At 44.7% G+C, this 17,850-nt stretch overlaps 2 protein-coding genes across 4 annotated transcripts; both read left to right on the top strand.

The window, feature by feature from the left end:
- The first annotated feature begins 5 nt into the window (after nucleotides 1-5).
- Nucleotides 6-10,594, top strand: LOC143007751 (immunoglobulin-like domain-containing receptor 2). Of its 3 annotated transcripts, XM_076159199.1 has the most exons (10): nucleotides 6-351; nucleotides 2,569-2,883; nucleotides 3,443-3,562; nucleotides 5,877-5,933; nucleotides 6,816-6,962; nucleotides 7,190-7,363; nucleotides 7,653-7,766; nucleotides 8,396-8,597; nucleotides 8,827-9,514; nucleotides 9,954-10,594. In XM_076159199.1, exons 1-10 carry the CDS (start codon nucleotides 312-314, stop codon nucleotides 9,987-9,989), a joined length of 1,893 nt encoding a protein of 630 aa, XP_076015314.1. In that variant the 5' UTR covers nucleotides 6-311; the 3' UTR covers nucleotides 9,990-10,594. The 3 variants fall into 3 exon arrangements, with proteins under 3 accessions (XP_076015314.1, XP_076015315.1, XP_076015316.1); XM_076159200.1 differs by lacking the exon at nucleotides 5,877-5,933 and having other exon boundaries at nucleotides 7-351; XM_076159201.1 differs by lacking the exon at nucleotides 7,653-7,766 and having other exon boundaries at nucleotides 7-351.
- A 1,493-nt stretch (nucleotides 10,595-12,087) lies between these two features.
- Nucleotides 12,088-17,625, top strand: LOC143007721 (immunoglobulin-like domain-containing receptor 1). The gene is made up of 8 exons (XM_076159172.1): nucleotides 12,088-12,371; nucleotides 13,195-13,365; nucleotides 14,073-14,222; nucleotides 14,712-14,831; nucleotides 14,982-15,128; nucleotides 15,429-15,554; nucleotides 15,712-16,604; nucleotides 16,832-17,625. Exons 1-8 carry the CDS (start codon nucleotides 12,323-12,325, stop codon nucleotides 16,868-16,870), a joined length of 1,695 nt encoding a protein of 564 aa, XP_076015287.1. The 5' UTR covers nucleotides 12,088-12,322; the 3' UTR covers nucleotides 16,871-17,625.
- The last annotated feature ends 225 nt before the right edge of the window (nucleotides 17,626-17,850 follow it).

Raw genomic sequence — 17,850 nt, 5'->3', positions numbered from 1 at the left:
TATTCTCCCCCGAATGCACTGCGGCATAACAGAGAAAATTCAAATTACTGCACAACATTGGTATAGAAAATTGTACAAACGCACCATTAATCCTACCCTGGTCCCTGCTTGTTGTAGACGGGCGGGTCGGTATCGAGTTCTGTGTCCGTGTTGCGTTCAGGACCCACCTACGTATGAAGTGGTACAGTCCCGTTAGTCGCAGGGCTGAATCCCTCTGTCCCGTGCAGACGGCAGGCAGCAGCGGTCGGCGCAGAGGGACAATGAGCGCCATGAGGATAAATCGCACTTTATTGTAAAAAACGAGCTCTAAGATGAAGGTTTACCTGCTGGCCTTGTTCCTCGCAGCGACGGGTGAGTTTGCTCCTGTTTTACTCAAACTTCTTTGCGACAACAGCGCAACAGGTTGATCTTTGCGTATCTCAGGCGGACTGTTACACTGAGATCCGGTGGGCATGTGTTCCGTTTGGAAGATAATATATGTAGTCTATATGTTTGTTTATTTATTTCTAACAATAGCCCATTTTTCATTACATTTGTAATACATTAGGGACAGGAGAGGCCTGATAATCACCCTGCAGGGCTTTATCCTGTGTGGTAGTCCAATACTTTTCATAATGGTTGATTGTGCTTCAAATCCTCTCATTCTAATACCTGGTGGGAGTTCTAGTTTTGCAGTGACAGACCTTTTGTGTGCATGTAAAGTATGATTACAGTGATAACTCTTTGTGTAATTGCAGTGAAATCCTTATCTCTTTATGACTGTTCCTTCTTATCAGTTTCTGTAACTTAATGAGTCAATGTGAAGGAATCCATGACAAAGTATAGGCAGGAAATGCAACAGCCTTCCAGAGGAAATGTGTCGACTGGGTCCAGGAAACACCGGAGGAGACAGGGGGACACGGGACAGGAATATATGAGTAACCACTGTGGTTAAAACCTAACCGAGGCCACAAGTGAGGCCTGTATGTATGCAAGTGTGCAGGTGGAGAACCGTTGTGGCTGTAACTCTTCATTAGCTTACAGTGAGTCACACCTGATGAAAGACGTAGTAAACAATAGTTAAGAGATACTGCAGGGTAACGGCGATGATGATGCATCCAAGGTGTGTGTGTACGTGTGTGTGTGTGTGTGTGTTTCTTCTGCTTCCTCTTGCCCCAAACTGATGCGATTCATCATGTAACGGTTTGGTTTAAATCTCTTGCAGTTAATTGGTCTGTTCACACCCAGCTGGACTAGGCCAGATATCCCCATTGGTTGGGCGTGTGTGTGTGTGTGACCTCCTCCCCCTATTCAAGTGGGACAGGGGGAGATTTTCAGCCCAGGCCTAACAATGGACTGGTCCATGGAAAAAGATACAAAGGGAGGTCCAGAGCCGGTGCGTGGGAGGAATTTAGGCATCCAGGCACCCTGATCATACAGGGTTAAAATAATGAGGACGACCCGTCACCATCACTGTACTTCCCTCCCACAACAGTCAACCTCTGAGGAGAATAGATGTGTTGTTTCTCACCAGGGAAAGGGACATTGCAACTTACTTTATAGTAGTGAAATAACACACAAGTCCAATTTCAGTTTTCAGGGGTTTAATCGATAGAATTGTACATTTTTCAAGTTATCATGCAGCAGCTATTCATGCCAAAAAAAACAATGTGCTTAGTTCACTTCAGTCTTTAGGCTTTTCTTTATATTTATGTAGTTACCATGGTTACAAATGTATCACCTTTACAGCACATTTATTCATTGAGCATTTGACTCTTTAATCCTGTGGGAGGAAACACATACAGACACAGAGAGAAGCTGGATCTGAATCCATGACCTTCTTCGTCTTGTGAGGTGACAAAGCTAAACACTGAGTCACCGCTGATGAAAAACTGAAAAGTACAATCACATGCGTGGACTTCTGAAGCAGTTAAGTGGCTTGCAACTCGTCAGAATCTCACTCATATCACAAAGGAGAAATTCCAACTAACAGACGTTTTAGATGAAGCGATAGTAGGCGAGTTTCTGCTGCTCTGGCCAGGTCTGAGGGAGACGTGGGCTGGTGGGTTTGCTTTTGTTTTGATTTCCTGTCTTCTGGGAAATATTTAGAGTGAGTTCCTGCCCCACCCAGACCTAATATGAGCAGTTATTCAGCAGAAAGCAGCCATGATTGTCTGAGTCCTGGCTGGCTCCCCTGTGTGATGATAACCCCCTGCCTCTCTGCAGGCCTCCCCAGCCCCCTGCACACGCACCCACTAACACTGTGGAATTTAACCCTCCTGACCCTCGTACTGAGCAGGAGAAGACCCTCTTTATCCCCCCAACTCATCTCTGCTCCTGTGCTTGATCTTACACAAATCATTGCTCAGTCAGGTGTAATTCCCTCATTCAGGAGTGCAAAATGTGCAAATAAACACTATCTAAAGGTGCATATACAGGTTTTGAATAACATACTATCAGTAAACTGCACACATTTTTACCTCAGAGTAGCATTTGCTTAACCCTCAAATCAGGTTTCCATGATTGTTATCCTTGATGTTTTCCTTAATACTAAGACATTTATTCCCTGTTTCCCTCTGTGTGTGTCAGTCCCTGTGTGTGATGGTGTGCATGTCACAGTCGGGGAGAGTCAGCGCCTTGCCATGCTCTTCCAGTCTGTGGTCCTCCCGTGTAAGTACCACACCACGTCCACTCAGGCCCCGGTGGTGCAGTGGTGGTACAAGTCCTACTGCCGCGACCGCACACGGGAGTCCTTCACCCTGGGCATCAATGCCGCCGATCCGGGTGCCGAGTCCCACACAGAGTGCCCAGACAGCAGCCGCTCAGTTCACGTGGTGGCCTCGGCACAGGGATCCTCTCTGACACTGGCCGAGCGCTACAAAGGCAGAGACATCACCATAAACGGTAATGTGGAGATTCTTATCCGCTTTGAGAATATTGTGAATTGAGGTGGAAGAGTTTTTCTACTTCTTTCTTGATCCACAAGATTATTAGTGACCTTTGGAAACACATCTCCAGGCAGGAATCAGAGCTGCCTGTGCTTTCCTGTTCTCTAAATAGTCCTCTTTTGTCTTTGTCTCACAATAGAGGAGCCACTACACACACGAACACAGCCTCCTGCTCTTATTCACGTTTCACACTTCACCCCTTATCAAGACAAAACACACATTTCTACCCAAGCTGCCTCTATGTTATCACATTTAACAATGCCGTTGTCAATAGTTACAGCTGGACAGCGTTTAATACTGTCAGGGACACTTTTGATTACACTGAAGTCATTAGTTTCCCCAGATATCAGGTGTAACCATATATGGTCATTCATGTGCTTGTGCTATGAATAAGACTAAATAAATATAATAATGCATCAGAAACATGCTTTTTATTATTGTTTTTATCATATTTTATTGGAGGTTCATCTTGTGTGCAACATGGTCTCTTACTGTGCTCATGTTCTTGCTTGCAGATGCCGACTTGCGTATTGGGAAGCTGGAGTGGGGCGACAGCGGCGTTTACTTCTGTAAAGTTGTCATCGCTAACGATCTGGAGGGGAGGAACGAGGCCCACTTGGAGTTACTTGTCCTCGGTATGCCTACACTTCATTCATATCAAAGCAAATACATAAAGGCTGTGGGCAAACAGAGTAATCCTCCTGCTTTAATGCGCCATAGGCTGAATGCTGTCTTCTTGTTTGTCTGGATGTTTGTTTGTTTGCTTGCGTGAGCTCGGTGACGGTTGGTTTTATTGTTCTTTAAGGTTTTTAGAAGTGGGCCCTTTGTCGCCCGCATTCCAAAGTGTACATACAAGTGCTTCCATGGAGACGGCCAATGGCGTTTGCCTCTTCACATGGTGCTGATCCTTTGTGACAGACTCCTTTGTGCAGCAGAGCTTATACTTGATGGAGCTGACGTTTAGCTGGACTGTATTTTTCATTCATATGTCGTATCCAGATTGAAAGACTAATGGGATCATATGTTCAGCTACAGAGTCATGTGTGTATGTGTGTTTGTGGGTTGTATTTACTCATTGGGGACTGTTTAATGCTGATTAATGATTACAAACTTATGTCCGACAGCTGCTGTGTTGGTGTGAATGGCCAGGGTTTTACTATGTGCTGTTAATGGAATGTTGTGAGGTTTAAGCGAGGGAGATTTTTCAGGCTATTCTTGTCAAAAAAGGCAAGGCCCTCCTCAAGCTGTTCCTATGGCAACGTGCCTTTTCTGAGGAGACTGTAGCATGTCAAGTGTCACTGGTGTAGTCACGAAGACGGAAGAAGGAACTAAGGAGAAACTTTGTTGTTATGATGCCAAAGTAGTTTTCATCTTTCCTGTAAATGTTGCATTCAAGCGTCTCACCCATACGTCTCTGCTGTGCACTAATCTGATTTTAAACAGCTCACACAGGGAAGAAGGGGGTTGTGGGTTCAACTTCTGAGCCCTACAAGAATGACTGTGTTATGGAATTGAGTACAAGAATTTAGAATTACAAGTTAAGAGTGTGTCAAATCCAATCAGTTTACGTTTTGTTTTTAATTTTCCCAGATGTTCTTGTTCTGGAATTCCAGCAACAACTCATTGTTGTGGTTTTCTCACCCTCTCCGCTGCCCTTTTGGTGCCGTTTCTCCTTAGCTTTCACTCCCCTTTCTTTCAAAACCTTATCACACACACTCCCTCCCTCATTTACTTTGCCTTCCTCATATCCTCCACCTCCTCCCTACTGCTCAGGGCTGCATAGCTCCTCGGTTCTCTCAGGTTACTTCTCAGTGTTGCTGAACTCTGTGGTATGTAGATGAGCGTACCAGGGTAACAAGATTACTTTTTCTATCAGAAGGGGAAGGTATGCTGGTTTCTCCATAGTAACTGCCTACTCAGCACACGGTGGAGCCTGGCTGCCTGTGGGTGTTGAGTCTATCCCTGTACTCAGACAGATCATACAGTGACTGGTCTTTACTTTAATTATAGCCCTTAAAGGACTCACATAGACACATAATAAAGAGTCGTGAATTAATACTTACAGTTGTGTGTCAGTGTCATCACGCCCAGTTGCAATTCCCTGGTCTTCTTGGTACTTAACTGTTTATTAACCACCTTAATGTTTTTGTTTATGTATGTATAAGAAGCACAAAGAGGCATTGTTTCATGATAATAGAGCTCCATGACCTTTTGGTTGAGAACCTATAGACCCTATAGTAAATTGGTGTCCTACAAATGTTATCTGCCCCACTTTCCCAAGCTTGTGCTCTTTGTCCGCTCGCTTTGCTACAGACATTCTCATGCTCCCTATGCTGGCACATCTTATCTACGTGTTTGTGTGTATATGCACGTTGCATGTGCATGTGTGTACACTTACATACGCATGCGTTCATTGGCGCTTAATGCCGCCAGAATCATATTTGATGAGCGCCCCGGCTGGTTTTACGGCTAAATTTAGATTTTGTGTGAAATGAGATGGCTTTTGAACTCTGACCTTGACTCCACATGAATTATGTTTATGGTCATAGGTTAGTATTTTCAAAAACACCTCCAGGAAGATCTCAGTGGCATTTTATTACTTAACTCTGGGCTGGAATCCATGTGACCCCTGTGGTCTAAATGTCACTCTCCTCCTTCACATTCTTATAGTATGATATCTACAACACATGTGATTTCTAAATTGTCCATGATCAACCTCATATGGCAAAGTGTATTTAATCATTCATGGTAGTGCTTAATATTAATGCTACTTTACTGTGTTTGTCAGTGTCGGTGGTGTAAGAACAGAGTCAGTCAGCTCAGTTCCTTAGTTTGTGCAAGACCGTCACGTCAGCCAGCGACTCCCAGATTTGCTTCTCTGCCTGAGCTTTTACTCTTGCTTCACGCTGCCTCTGCCCGGCCTCACCTGTGCTCTCCATCTCTCTGCAGGCAGGACAGGTGAGCCCGACGATATCCTACCTGAGTTTGATGTGGAGATTATGGCAGGTACGCCGCCTCACCTGCACTTTGGTTTCACTGGCTGCCATTTTCCAAGCTACTTAATGCCTCCTAATGTTTTATTCATACTATCCAATCAAAGCGCTCTTTAACTAACAAATGTACTTGATGGGAGGCCAGGCACACTGATTCTGCACTGATATAACAATGGAGCAGCAGCTTTCCTTCCCAGACTGTTACAGGGCCGTCTATATTGTTACATTAATAAGGGTTTGCCCATTTCCATTTTGTAGGTGAGCAGGAGGCAGGTTTGTGTCATTGTTCAATCAAAATATGGCTGTGTAGTTGTGAGTACAGCCCACATAACCCCTTACTCCAAACATGTATTAATTTTGAGTATTCATAGGCTTTTGTGCGTCTCGGCTGGTGGCATTTTGGCCTCATGACGGTTCATGAACGTGCCCCCTAGGCTCACCTATGAAAAGAAGATTTAAAGACTTTGGCTTCAATACAGTGGCCTTTTTAGGACACGGAGCTAAGCTTGTCAGACTGACTGAGAACCACAGACTCAGATAATCTTTATGATGTTTAAACATAGGGGGTGAGTGGGTTTGAGAAGACATCCTGAGGAAATTAGGTTTAGGGCCGGGACGCATGGAGATGTCGCATTGGATAAGAGTCTGGAGTCCCTCGAGTGGCTTTTGAAGTTTCCTCTGTGGTCTTTGAACACACCATCAGAGAAAGAGAGAGGGGGAGAGAGAGTATGACTTTGGAGGTCAGCATGCAGAAAGTGTTGTTGTATTTGTTTCATTCACAACTTCTTCCCATAACGCCATCATACATTCTGTCGATCATACCCACTTATTTGCCTGTTAAGAGGAGACAATGTGTTTATCAGCGTGTGTGTGTCTGTTTGTGTCTCCTTTCCAGAGTGGGTGTTTGTGGCATGTGTGGCCCTGGGTAGTGTCTTGTTCCTGTTGCTGTTGGGAATCTGCTGGTGCCAGTGTTGCCCTCACTCCTGCTGCTGCTACGTCCGCTGCTGCTGCTGTCCCGACACCTGCTGCTGCCCGCGACACTGTAAGTAACTCACACCGCCAGGCTCTAAGTAGGTTTTCTCAAGGTAACGTAACACAGAAAGTGTTTACCGGCATTAAGTCCGTAACATTGGGACAGGATACGTGCTGGGAATGTCCAAATGCAGGGGAATGTTTCAAAACTGTGTTATAAATAGGGGTTTGGCTACTTGGTATGTTTTCACTTAGTATCACTTGAACATGACAGCTGTCTCTTCTGTCACACTACAGTGTATGAGGCAGGGAAGAGTATGAGGATGGCCAAGAGTCCACCGCCCCCTCAGGTCCCTGTGTATCCCTACTACATTCCTGGAGTCCCTACCACCATGGTGCCTCTCGCTCCTTCATCCCTTGTGGACCCAAAGATCGTCTCTCTCCCTTCGGTGGAGACGAACCTGGCTGGTGGTGAGTGTCACGGAGACGGGATGTAAGATCTGATCGCTAGACGTTGAGTTGAATAACCTTCATTTCATGTGTCATTCCTCACCCTCTGCTCTGTCTCTAACAACATAACACAACATAACATGAGCCAATGTCTGTTAGCCCACATGCATGTTTGTGTCTGTGAATTCAAAATACTTTCTAGATTTGCGAGTTTGGGAAGTTTTTTGCTCTGTAAGAACATACGTTGTGTATCTGTGTGTCCTTGCATGATTACGTTCCCATGTACGTGTGTGTGTGTCCACATCCACAGTGCGCAGTGGTTATCGACTGAAATCCAGTCAAAGCGAGGACTCAATGAAAGTTCTGTACTACATAGAGAAGGAGCTGGCTCAGTTCCCCTCTGCCAAGATGGCTGCACTCCAACGTAAGCCTGCACAGATTAGGCCTGTTTCTCTAATCTGTGCAGCAGTGTGATAGTTGTGTGTGTTTGTGTCTTGTGTACATGTGGATAGTTTGTGTAAATTAATTCAGACTAGTTACCATCTAATCCTTGCATTCTGTTTGCCTTGCATTTCTTGATGGAACATGCAAGGCTTTTCACTTCTGTTCTGTTCTATTCCATTTCTTTCTCTTTTTCGTGTGGCCATTTTTGTTTTGGTCATAGTTAATCATAGTTTAGGCTTATGATCATACAGTTGTAGACTTATATGACCTAGTTTCACTTGTGCCATAAGTACACAGCCCACTATTATCCCAAACACCTGCAGGACATAGTTCTTCTAGCTGACCACATGTAGCTGTGAAACTATCACCCTCCAGTGAAATCTTCACACTCTGCAATGTAAACTTTGCAGGAACTGAGACAAGCAGGCTTGTTTTCAGACAAATACAGATCCGTTTTAACACAATCACAGTCTAAAAACTAAGCCAAAAACACAAGCATGTAGCCCTTCAACGTATCTGTTTTTGTAGGAGGTTTGTGACCCCAAAGTATTTCCACACTGCATCAAATAATGAAATATCAACTCCATAGTGATCTGTTTGTCCCAACAGCCAGTAGCCTGTCAGAGCTGAGCTCTCTACATGAAGGAGGGACTACAGACTTCCGACACACCTATCAGACCGTCCAGTTGAAGGCGCTGCCGCCCATCGCAGACCTGGATGACCAGTCTGTGCTGAGAGTGGCTCCATCTACCAAGAGCCGCAGGCACAGACGGGACCGAGTCAGCCACTCAGACGATGAACTGGAAACCAGGTACAGTGACACCATGCTGCCAATGTCATGCTGTCAAGATTATTTTGGTCATTTTGCAGTTATTGCATAGATCATAGAGAAGGAGGAAGGGCGGGTGTGACTACAAAAGTCCCTGGTCAGAACCAATCCAGGGATATTTTGGTTCTGTGGTAATCGACTTGTCCCCAGACACTAGAGAAGTTGTCTACGTATAAATTGCCTATCACTGAATGCTGAGTTGTGTCTTCAGGTGGAATCCTCGCTCAGAGCACCTGCAAAGAAAAACCCTCAGCAGGAGAGGACGCACCGGCTCCCTGGACGAGCTGGAGGAGTTCGCCCGGTCCTATGACCCCCGGGCTCGCCGGCCTGAGCCTCGGCACCGGGCCTCTGACAGGGATTATCCCAACGACAGCCCTCCACGTCGTCTCTATGATGAAGACGACAGCTGGCGTCGCCGCAGTCCATCACCCGTCGCTCAGAAGAGGAGGGACACGTGGGACAGCGACCGTCCCTGTCGGCCGCCGCAGGGCCACGCCAAGCGTGGAAGAGGCTACGACGACGCCCTCCTGAACAGCGCATTGGAGAGCAAGGCGAGGGGACGGGGAGGGGAACGGGGCGCTGGGAGGATAGACGAGGACAGTGACACTCCCTCCAAGGGCAGCTCTAGAGGTAAAGGAAGCGATAGTTATTACAGCCGCTCACCTAGCAACCGTCCAGAAGAGGACGACCCTTTACCTCCGTATTCTGAAGTAGAGCGATACCGCAGGGCTGAGAATAACGTGGAGCGTTACAGGACAGTAGAACCTCACCACACAAACACACAACGCTATAGGACCACTGATCCATCCACAAGGCCTTTCTCTTACACCCGTCCCCACCAGGATTTGGCCCAAACCTTACAGGGGGGCAGAGAGGAGCGAGACAGGAGCCGAAACATGGTGAGTTACTTGTAGCAGGAAAAGGACGTCCTCTCTCTTTGGTAAAGGAGATTATAAAAAGTAAACTCTGTAAGTAGTTTACATCGTTCGACAGTGTTTGTACATAGATTGTATCTCAAGATTTATGGTCTTATACTAAATCATTTATCATTCTAAACAAAGATTTAACAAGATAAATGTAACCCTGCTTTGGCCTCAGTTGACAGCGAATAAAGACAAGTGACTATCTATTCATTCCATCATTGCAATCATGACATCATTATGCTTACATTCACATTCCTGATCCTCTCCCCTCCTCTCCCAGTCACTACTAACAGAGCCGCATGATATATCTGTGAACCATCAGCACGCTTTGGCTCGGGCACCAGGCTGGACTAACCCTGCATGAGCATGACTGTGAGGTCTCTAACATGTGGCTCTTGGTGTATTTCCCTAACAGAACACTGCACTGAGCAGGGGCTCTCTCATAGTGTGACGGGGCAGAGGCTCCATTCATTTAACCGTCCTGTCGCCACGCAGGAGCCGCTCACTGTTCCGCCAGCAGCCATATCAAGTCTCACCTCACTCACCTAACAGGAGTGGATCATCACAAACGAACATGCACAGTGTGTGATACGTGCAGCCGTGTCTCTTAGTGGATGGCTGCATGTGCACATTAGCCTTTGTGTGCATGGGTATGATTGTGTATTTATGCATGTCTACACATATTACATATGTGCTGTGTGCAACTGTATATTTCTTATGTTTTGTTTGTAATGTGACAGTGCCAACGTGTTTTTTTTCTACTTTCCCACCGCACCGCTTTGTTACTCAATGTATTCTGTGTATTTCAGTGTCTTGTCATCTTGCGTGTTCCCATAGGCGTCACATGACTGAATGCTGCAACTCAGGTTCGCTTTGCATTGTGAAAAGTATTTGTACTGTACTTTGATATCATGTTGCAGGTTCTAAATTGCACTGCTGAAGTATAAAGCCTGTAAATGAGTCGACCTGAAGGCTCCGCTGGGTTCTGACATTGTGCCACTGCATATATTTGGATTGTTTTGACATAAATGATTTTGATAAAGAAAAAACAAAACACTTTTTTGTCTGTAACGGAATCTAGTCTGTGTGTGGTTATCCTGACTGATAATGTGTGTGTGTGTTTGTGTGTGTGTGTGTGCCCTGGAGTGTGTGTTTCTTATCACTGCTTATCCAGAATACTCAGCTAAATAAACACTGCACACAAGCGTCATCCCGCAGCACTGCATACAATTAGCAGAGTTATGTGTATAGCTTTAAAATATCTATATAAAGTATTTAGTCATTAAATTGGCTTTTGGCTTCGCTCCTCTTAAAGCGATACACTGTAAAAACAAATCCATTACCAGAAAGGACAAGAAATCGTATCTTGAGTTTCTGTTTTACTTTATAAAATGCAATCTAAGCTCCACAATTAATATAAAAAATACCCAAAAAGCAAAACATAGTGTTTGGACATTTCCATGAGAGAAGAAACACACTGAGAACAGGAGACAAAATGAATGACGCATCCTTCCCACACACACATCGAATTCAATACCAGGAAGGAAGTCTGAAACCGGCTCAGGCTGAGATTATAAAGCCGTTCATCAATTAATGCAGCACACTTCAGCCAACGGAGCACAGCGCTTGAGTTCAACTGGTTCTGTGTCAACGCTGAAGCTCACTGGAGTCTGTGTGCTCGATAAGAGACGCAAACATCCCACACAAAGAACTCCCAACTCCCAGTGTGACTCATCCTGAGAGTGAACTTTAAACTGAGCGAGGACGTGAATACCAACAGAGCAGATGGGCGGATCGACTCTTTACCTTCGTGTACAACTCTTTCAGTACACAGCTAGAATTGGATTTGATGTACTTTTCAAATCATTAAGGGCAGGGAAGGTTTTAAGAAGGCCTGGGTGTTAACTCTTGGGTTAAAACAAATAGAATAGATCAATTATTTTATGGAAATCATTAATTATGTAGTAGTATAAGAGTATAAAATGCCAATAATAGTAGCAATGAAGATCAAAGTTCCCCAGATGTCCACAAACAACTTTCCCAGTTTGATAGGAGAGGCAGGAGAGGCAGGAGAGCAGCGGGGCCTCTGCGCCTAGAGTTTGCATGTGTGCATGTCTCTGTGGTTTTGCTCCAGCTGCTCCAGTTTCCTCCCACAGGCCGATAACATGCAGGTGAACTGAAAACTCTAAACGGCCCGTAGGCGTGAACGTGAGAGTGAAGTTGTGTGTTTAGAAAATGGACGGAGGGCGGGTGATTGTTACATCATAAATCTGTAAAAACAAGTTGGTAAATTCTTGAACTTGATCTGGGAGGTCAACAGGATTCACTCAAGTAAGTAAAATCACAATACACTTACTACTTTACTGATTACTACTCACTAATCATTGCATCAGTAATTGTTTTATACTTTCACTGATGTCGTACTGTTGACTGAAGCCGTCTCTGCTCGCTGAGGGACAGACAGAGGGGACAGATTCTCTTCCTGCTGTGCTGCACCTGTCACCAGGGGGCGGAGCTATGACGTCAGGTGAAGCTGCGGGGGGGAGGGGCTCCACCTGCACGACGGAATCCTTAGGGAAAGTTGTGAGAGGCGCTGCTGGCGGATCGGAACACATCGTGCCTGAGGACTATGACTTCCTGATAAATCACTCAGATTATGCAGATGTGCGTTTATGTGACGTTTTTTTTCGGATGTTCGCGATTTTTTGTGGGATTTGAGTCGTCAGAAGGATAAAAAAATAAAGAAAGACGAGCTTCCGCCATAGGATACAGAGCAACAACGCGATGGGAAACTTGATACTGATGGTGCTTCTGCTGGTGTATCTGCCAACAGGTGAGGCTGTAAACACTGTGTGTGACCGTGCAGGTGACGTACACACACAGTATGGACATGTATTTATACTTAATGGGCAATAAGGTGGAAAACTGGGCCATTTTGACAATCTGAAAAAAAGTGAGCCTGTCTGTTAATTATCGACAAACCAAGTAAACAGGACAAGGCCGATCGCAGGTCACGTGACTGTACACTTTAGCCGATTTATTAGGCACACCTTGTTTACGCTTTCGCATCCATTACATGACAATCGATAAGATATACCTAATAACAGTCATTTTTCTCGAGTCATTTGTGTATTTTTCCCATAAAATTCCTCAACTCACGCAGAAGAATTACACCTTTATAAAACTGTAACAATAATGTATATGGAGATATGATATGAATACTCTTTATTTATTTATTTACTTTTTATGAATGATTTTATTTGTCATGAATCTGTCAGGGTGAAAGTATTCAGTAATCTATGTAACTCGTATCAAAATGAGATTAATCCTAACCCCAAATTCTTTGCACTTGAAAAAATACTTTTATTTTATATGATACTCCACTAACATAGGTGTCAGTCATCACCCCACTCTTCTTAAATACACTGTGTACTGCTCTGTGTGACTGACAGGTATTTTTACTTGATAATGATTTAGCCCGGTATGTGAGCAGCACACTAACTCCTACCAGTCAGGTCAGATTCTTATCTACCACAAAAGAGCAGCGCACAAAACACAAACACAATATTCCCTTTGTGCAAAGGTAATAATGAAAAGTGAATCGTGTCTCTACATATTAATCTTCTTACCTCCTAACCCTTTGTGTCCTTTATTAGAGCTGCTCTCCATCCAGGTGGTTGTTCCACAGACAGAGAGATACACCACCCTGTTTGCCTCGATCATCCTGCGTTGTGATTATTCCACCTCAGCAAACCTTCAGGAGGTCATGGTCACCTGGAGATTCAAATCTTTCTGCAAAGACCCTGTGCTTGAGTACTACTCCACAGGTGAGCTCACAGCAGCATAGGTATAATGGGATGTCGCCGCATCATATTACAGTTGTACTGCCAACAAAGCACAAGGTGGAACAATAGTGGCGAACGTGGCAATAATGCATTACAAACTTTCTTGGTTTCCGTATCCCTAATGTGAGGATTTGCTGCTTTTCTTTGATTCAAAATGAATATTCTGTCTGTTGTGTGGAGAAAAGAAACAATTTGAAGCTGCCAACTATGGCTCTGGAAACTTAGTTGTTAGCCAGTGTAAACAACATTGATAGTAGAAGTACATTAGCACATTTGCCTTAACTAATGGCAAAATTTGTAACAAGATTCAGAAACCGAAAACATTCTAATATTCTAGAGACTTTCTACTTTGTACATTACTTTCCAGAATCCATAGAGTTGATGTGTTAACCCTTAATGGGCCATACTGTCTTTTATACATTCAACAACATTAAAGATGAGCTAAACCTTAACTCTCCTAAACACACAGACTAACCTGTTTACACTGTAAACACATTTTGGTGCCCTGGTGAATGCAGGTTTGCACATCATTAACTAATGGCTATCAAAGGATTATCCACTGACTGAGCATGATTACACAACTGGCAGCACGTTGGTTAATGTGTTGTCTGGTCTAATTCCTAATATAACCTTGAATAAGCAACAATGTATAAAAACATCAAATCAAATCTGTCTGTCTGTTCTTGTAGGTTTTCAGGCGGCTTTGCAGCTGGGTCAGGACCCAGCCATTGACTGTCAAGACCGCCAGCGCACCATTCGGACTGTGATCCAGAAGAGGGGCACTAGTGAGCCCATACTGGGCTCAGACTACCGAGAACGCAGAATTACCATTCAGAACAGTGAGTCTCATGTTGTCATAGAAACTGTTCCAGTCTCAAATATCTATATCATTATAAATGAAGACTCACCGCAGCCTGTCAGTTATATCTCCAGGACACTGTGCCATGTCTGTCTATGTGTTCATTTGTATGTACAGTATAAGTCAAGATCTATTAGTAGAAGTGTCTTTGTTACTCCATAGGGCAGATGATATGTTTTAATTCTAGGATGCCGTACAAAAAAAATACAAATGCAAGCAAATGACATGTTAGTTAATGCATTACATTGGCTGCTTACTAGTATAATTTGCAGATCAGGAGAAGCTGAACAGCAGCTGAGTCAGTTAATGACAGCAGCCCTCATACCAAACATACAATGTCAGGAAAATATCTTGCATAACTGTTTTTGTTACCTTCAAAGTGCTTTAGGTTTGTGTTGTTGCTACACCTGAATGTGTGTTGCTGTGTCAGCTCAATGAAATGATGTAATGCTTATGTGTCCATCAACAGAAGCTGACCTGGTCATCGGTGAGGTAATGTGGTGGGATAATGGAGTGTATTACTGCTCCATTGATGCTCCTGGTGACACGAGTGGAGACTCCGACCGTGAGATCAAACTCATAGTTTACCGTAAGTTACCTCAGCATAAGGCGGGGTTGTTGTCCTCACCGTCTCATTGACCTTAAATTCATTTCCAGAAGAAAAAGATGCCAAGAGTTAGTGGGACTCATCAGTGGTGCAGCAGATTATGTGTCCTAATCGCCTCTCCTGCTGTTCCAGATTGGCTGACAGTCTTGCTCATCATCATCGGTGCCTTGATGCTGATATTGCTGTTCTGCATTTGCTGCTGCCAGTGCTGCCCGCAGAAGTGCTGCTGCTACGTCCGCTGCCCGTGTTGTCCAAAGACATGCTGCTGCCCAGAGAAAGGTAGGACAGACAGAGCTGCTTATGAGCCCAGTTCAGTCTGCAGGTGGAGACTTGAAACCGTCAAATTTCATCATCAACATGCTTGACTGACAGCACAGAAACAGTGTTCCACAAATCATGGCAGTAATTTGTGGAGCAGTGTCTTAAAGGGCAGCAGAAACAAAGTATAATCCTGGGAAAATATCTAATTCTTGTTTCAACATAGTATCAACATCCAGTCCATTGTAGCCTTCATGGAGTGGAAATGCTAATCTCCTCGGTCCTTAAACACATGATTGAAGTGAGTGTCTCTGCTCTTAGCGGTGATGCAGCATAGGATGATTCGAGATGCTCAGAAGGCGATGGCTCCCTGGATGCAAGGTCAACCTATTTACGCTCCTATTAGCTCCAATGGCTCCTCCCAGGGCGTACCCATACTCTACTCAGGTGAGTGACTCAATAGGAACTGGATAAGGATTCAAAATCAGAGAGAAGCAAACAAATCCTTAGAGTAGCTGGAACCAAAACCTGTTCATCATTTGTACTGAATAACGGAGTTAAAATGAAGAATTGATGATCAGATTTGTGACTTCTGTCCTTCCAGGGTCATACTCAGACCACCCTGTCAAACAGAACTTTGCCATGGCCCCCATGCAGCTGTCACCCATGCCTCTGCAGCAGTATCCTCCTCTTCCTCCTCCTCATCACCACCAGTACCACCATGTAAACAACAGTGCACGTGGCAGCATCCAAGGCAACCACCAAATGTTAGACTACCTGGAGAACCAGATGAGAGGGCTGGACATGACACCACCTCCAGTGGCACCACATGCTTTACAAAGTATACCACTACTGCAGCCTCTTCCCCAGCCACAGCCAGTTCCCTACACACCAGGGCCCCCAAGTATGTTGTCTGCCCTGGACGAGATGGGGGTGAGAGGGGTGGAAAGAAGGGTAATCACCCTGCCTCCCATTGTCCAACCCAGCTTCTCCTCACGCAGGGCGCCTGGTGGAGGAGAGCGAGCCAGGGGTGGACCCATAATATCCAGCCAGTCCAGTGGGAGTACAAATCGATCTAGAGCGGGTTACCCACGTGACGGTCGGGGAGACAGAGACTCCTCTCCCCCCCGCCGAGGGATCCTGCGCGAAAGTAGTGATGGCTCGGAATGGGAGAACAGGCGAGGAGGAGGAGGAGGAACACGTGAAGATTCGAGGAACGACAGGGGAGCATCAGGTGGGAGGAGAGGAGGAAGCGGGTCCAAGCCTCGGTCACGTAGTCGTGACGACATAGTGGAGGAACTGCACAGCAAAGCGGGACGGAGGGATAGGAGCTATTCGCCTCCTAACCATCGCCAAGGGTCCTGGAGCTCGGACGAGGACAGCGGGAGACGAAAGGCGGGCAGAGGGAAGGACTGGCCAGAGAAACCCCCCAGCTACTCCTCCGTGGAAAACCAGAGTGGAATCGGTAACGGCAGGAGAAACTACGACCGCTTTTCCGTAAGATCCACACACGACTAACTAACACTTTGTTCACCAGTGTGGGCTGCTGCTTATCACTCTGCTGTGTTTGTTGCTTTCTACTTTTCAAAGTCTTCTTCTGTCACCTTCTATCTCTCTTTACTTCTTTATCTTTGTTTGACTTTTCCGCCAACCTGTGTATTTTAGATTTCCATGTCTTCCTCTTCAACTTACCTTCACCTCTGTGTCACTTTTCTCCCTCGTAGGATAGAAGTTCCCGTAGCGCCACCAGTGTAGTGATCTGAAGCGTTTCTCTCTTTTGGCCGATTTTGATGAAAGTTTCCAGAAAGATGCAAATGAAGAGACAGTGGACACTTTGATATGATGGCTGTGAAATGTGGCAGGAAGAGCTGAAAATGTAGTGTGTTAGTTTCTATTATCTATATGCACTGGATGTAATTGCAGGGGTTGTTTTTGTAACAAAGATCTTAGGTTTAGGCTGGAAAATGCAGATAATGTGTTGTTTTATACAGCCTGGTCTTGTTTTTATATTGTTTATCTTTTGATATTATTCATGCATGTGTTTAATGTTTTTCCAGTCGTATTGAATTGTGTTCTTCTGTGTTTTCTCACTGCTTGTGCTAGACAATTGTGTCCTGCATTTGGTTTTTGTGCAGTAAACCTAAATGCAAATGACAAGCAAGCTGTTTGCGTACTGCCAAATGTTTCGGTTGATCATTTCGTAGAACAATAGAAGAAATCTGTGAAGAAGATTTAAGTTGTTTGAGATATAATATGTGTCTTTTCATGTGTATGTGTTTTTCAGAATTGTATGTACTATTTAAATGTTTTTTTTTAATATTTACTGTATCTACAATAACATCATTAAACTGTAAAATCAATGAATAGCAACCTGAGTAAGACATATTGATGGAGATGGACAGAGTAAAGGGAGACAACTCAACAAAAGTTAACTTTGAGTTGCTTTAGTCTTTCCTTTTGTACGGAGAGGTGCTGCTCTGAAATGTATACATTTTTCAATAAACCTTTTTAAGATAAAGCTGCTTTGAACTGTTTTTCATCTACAGACAATAGGAAAACCATGTTTGCATTCATTCCCTCTGCCCCTATGGGCCTTTTCACATCTTTGTTTGAGCTCTTCAGTCGGTATCAGATCTACTGTGTGACTCATTCAAGCTGAAAGCTGGGGGGATTAGTCTTGACCAGCAGGGGGCGCCAAATATCATTCAATATTTGTTTTAGTTTTAGGTGTGGGGTGTGTTGG

Source organism: Genypterus blacodes, unplaced genomic scaffold (assembly GCF_046128005.1).
Source record: "Genypterus blacodes isolate CSIRO-AG114 ecotype Tasmania unplaced genomic scaffold, CSIRO-AGI_Gbla_v1 ptg000093l_1, whole genome shotgun sequence".
Lineage (NCBI taxonomy): Eukaryota > Metazoa > Chordata > Actinopteri > Ophidiiformes > Ophidiidae > Genypterus > Genypterus blacodes.
The sequence above is the reverse complement of the archived record's forward strand: the minus strand, read 5'-3'. Positions and strand labels throughout refer to the sequence as shown.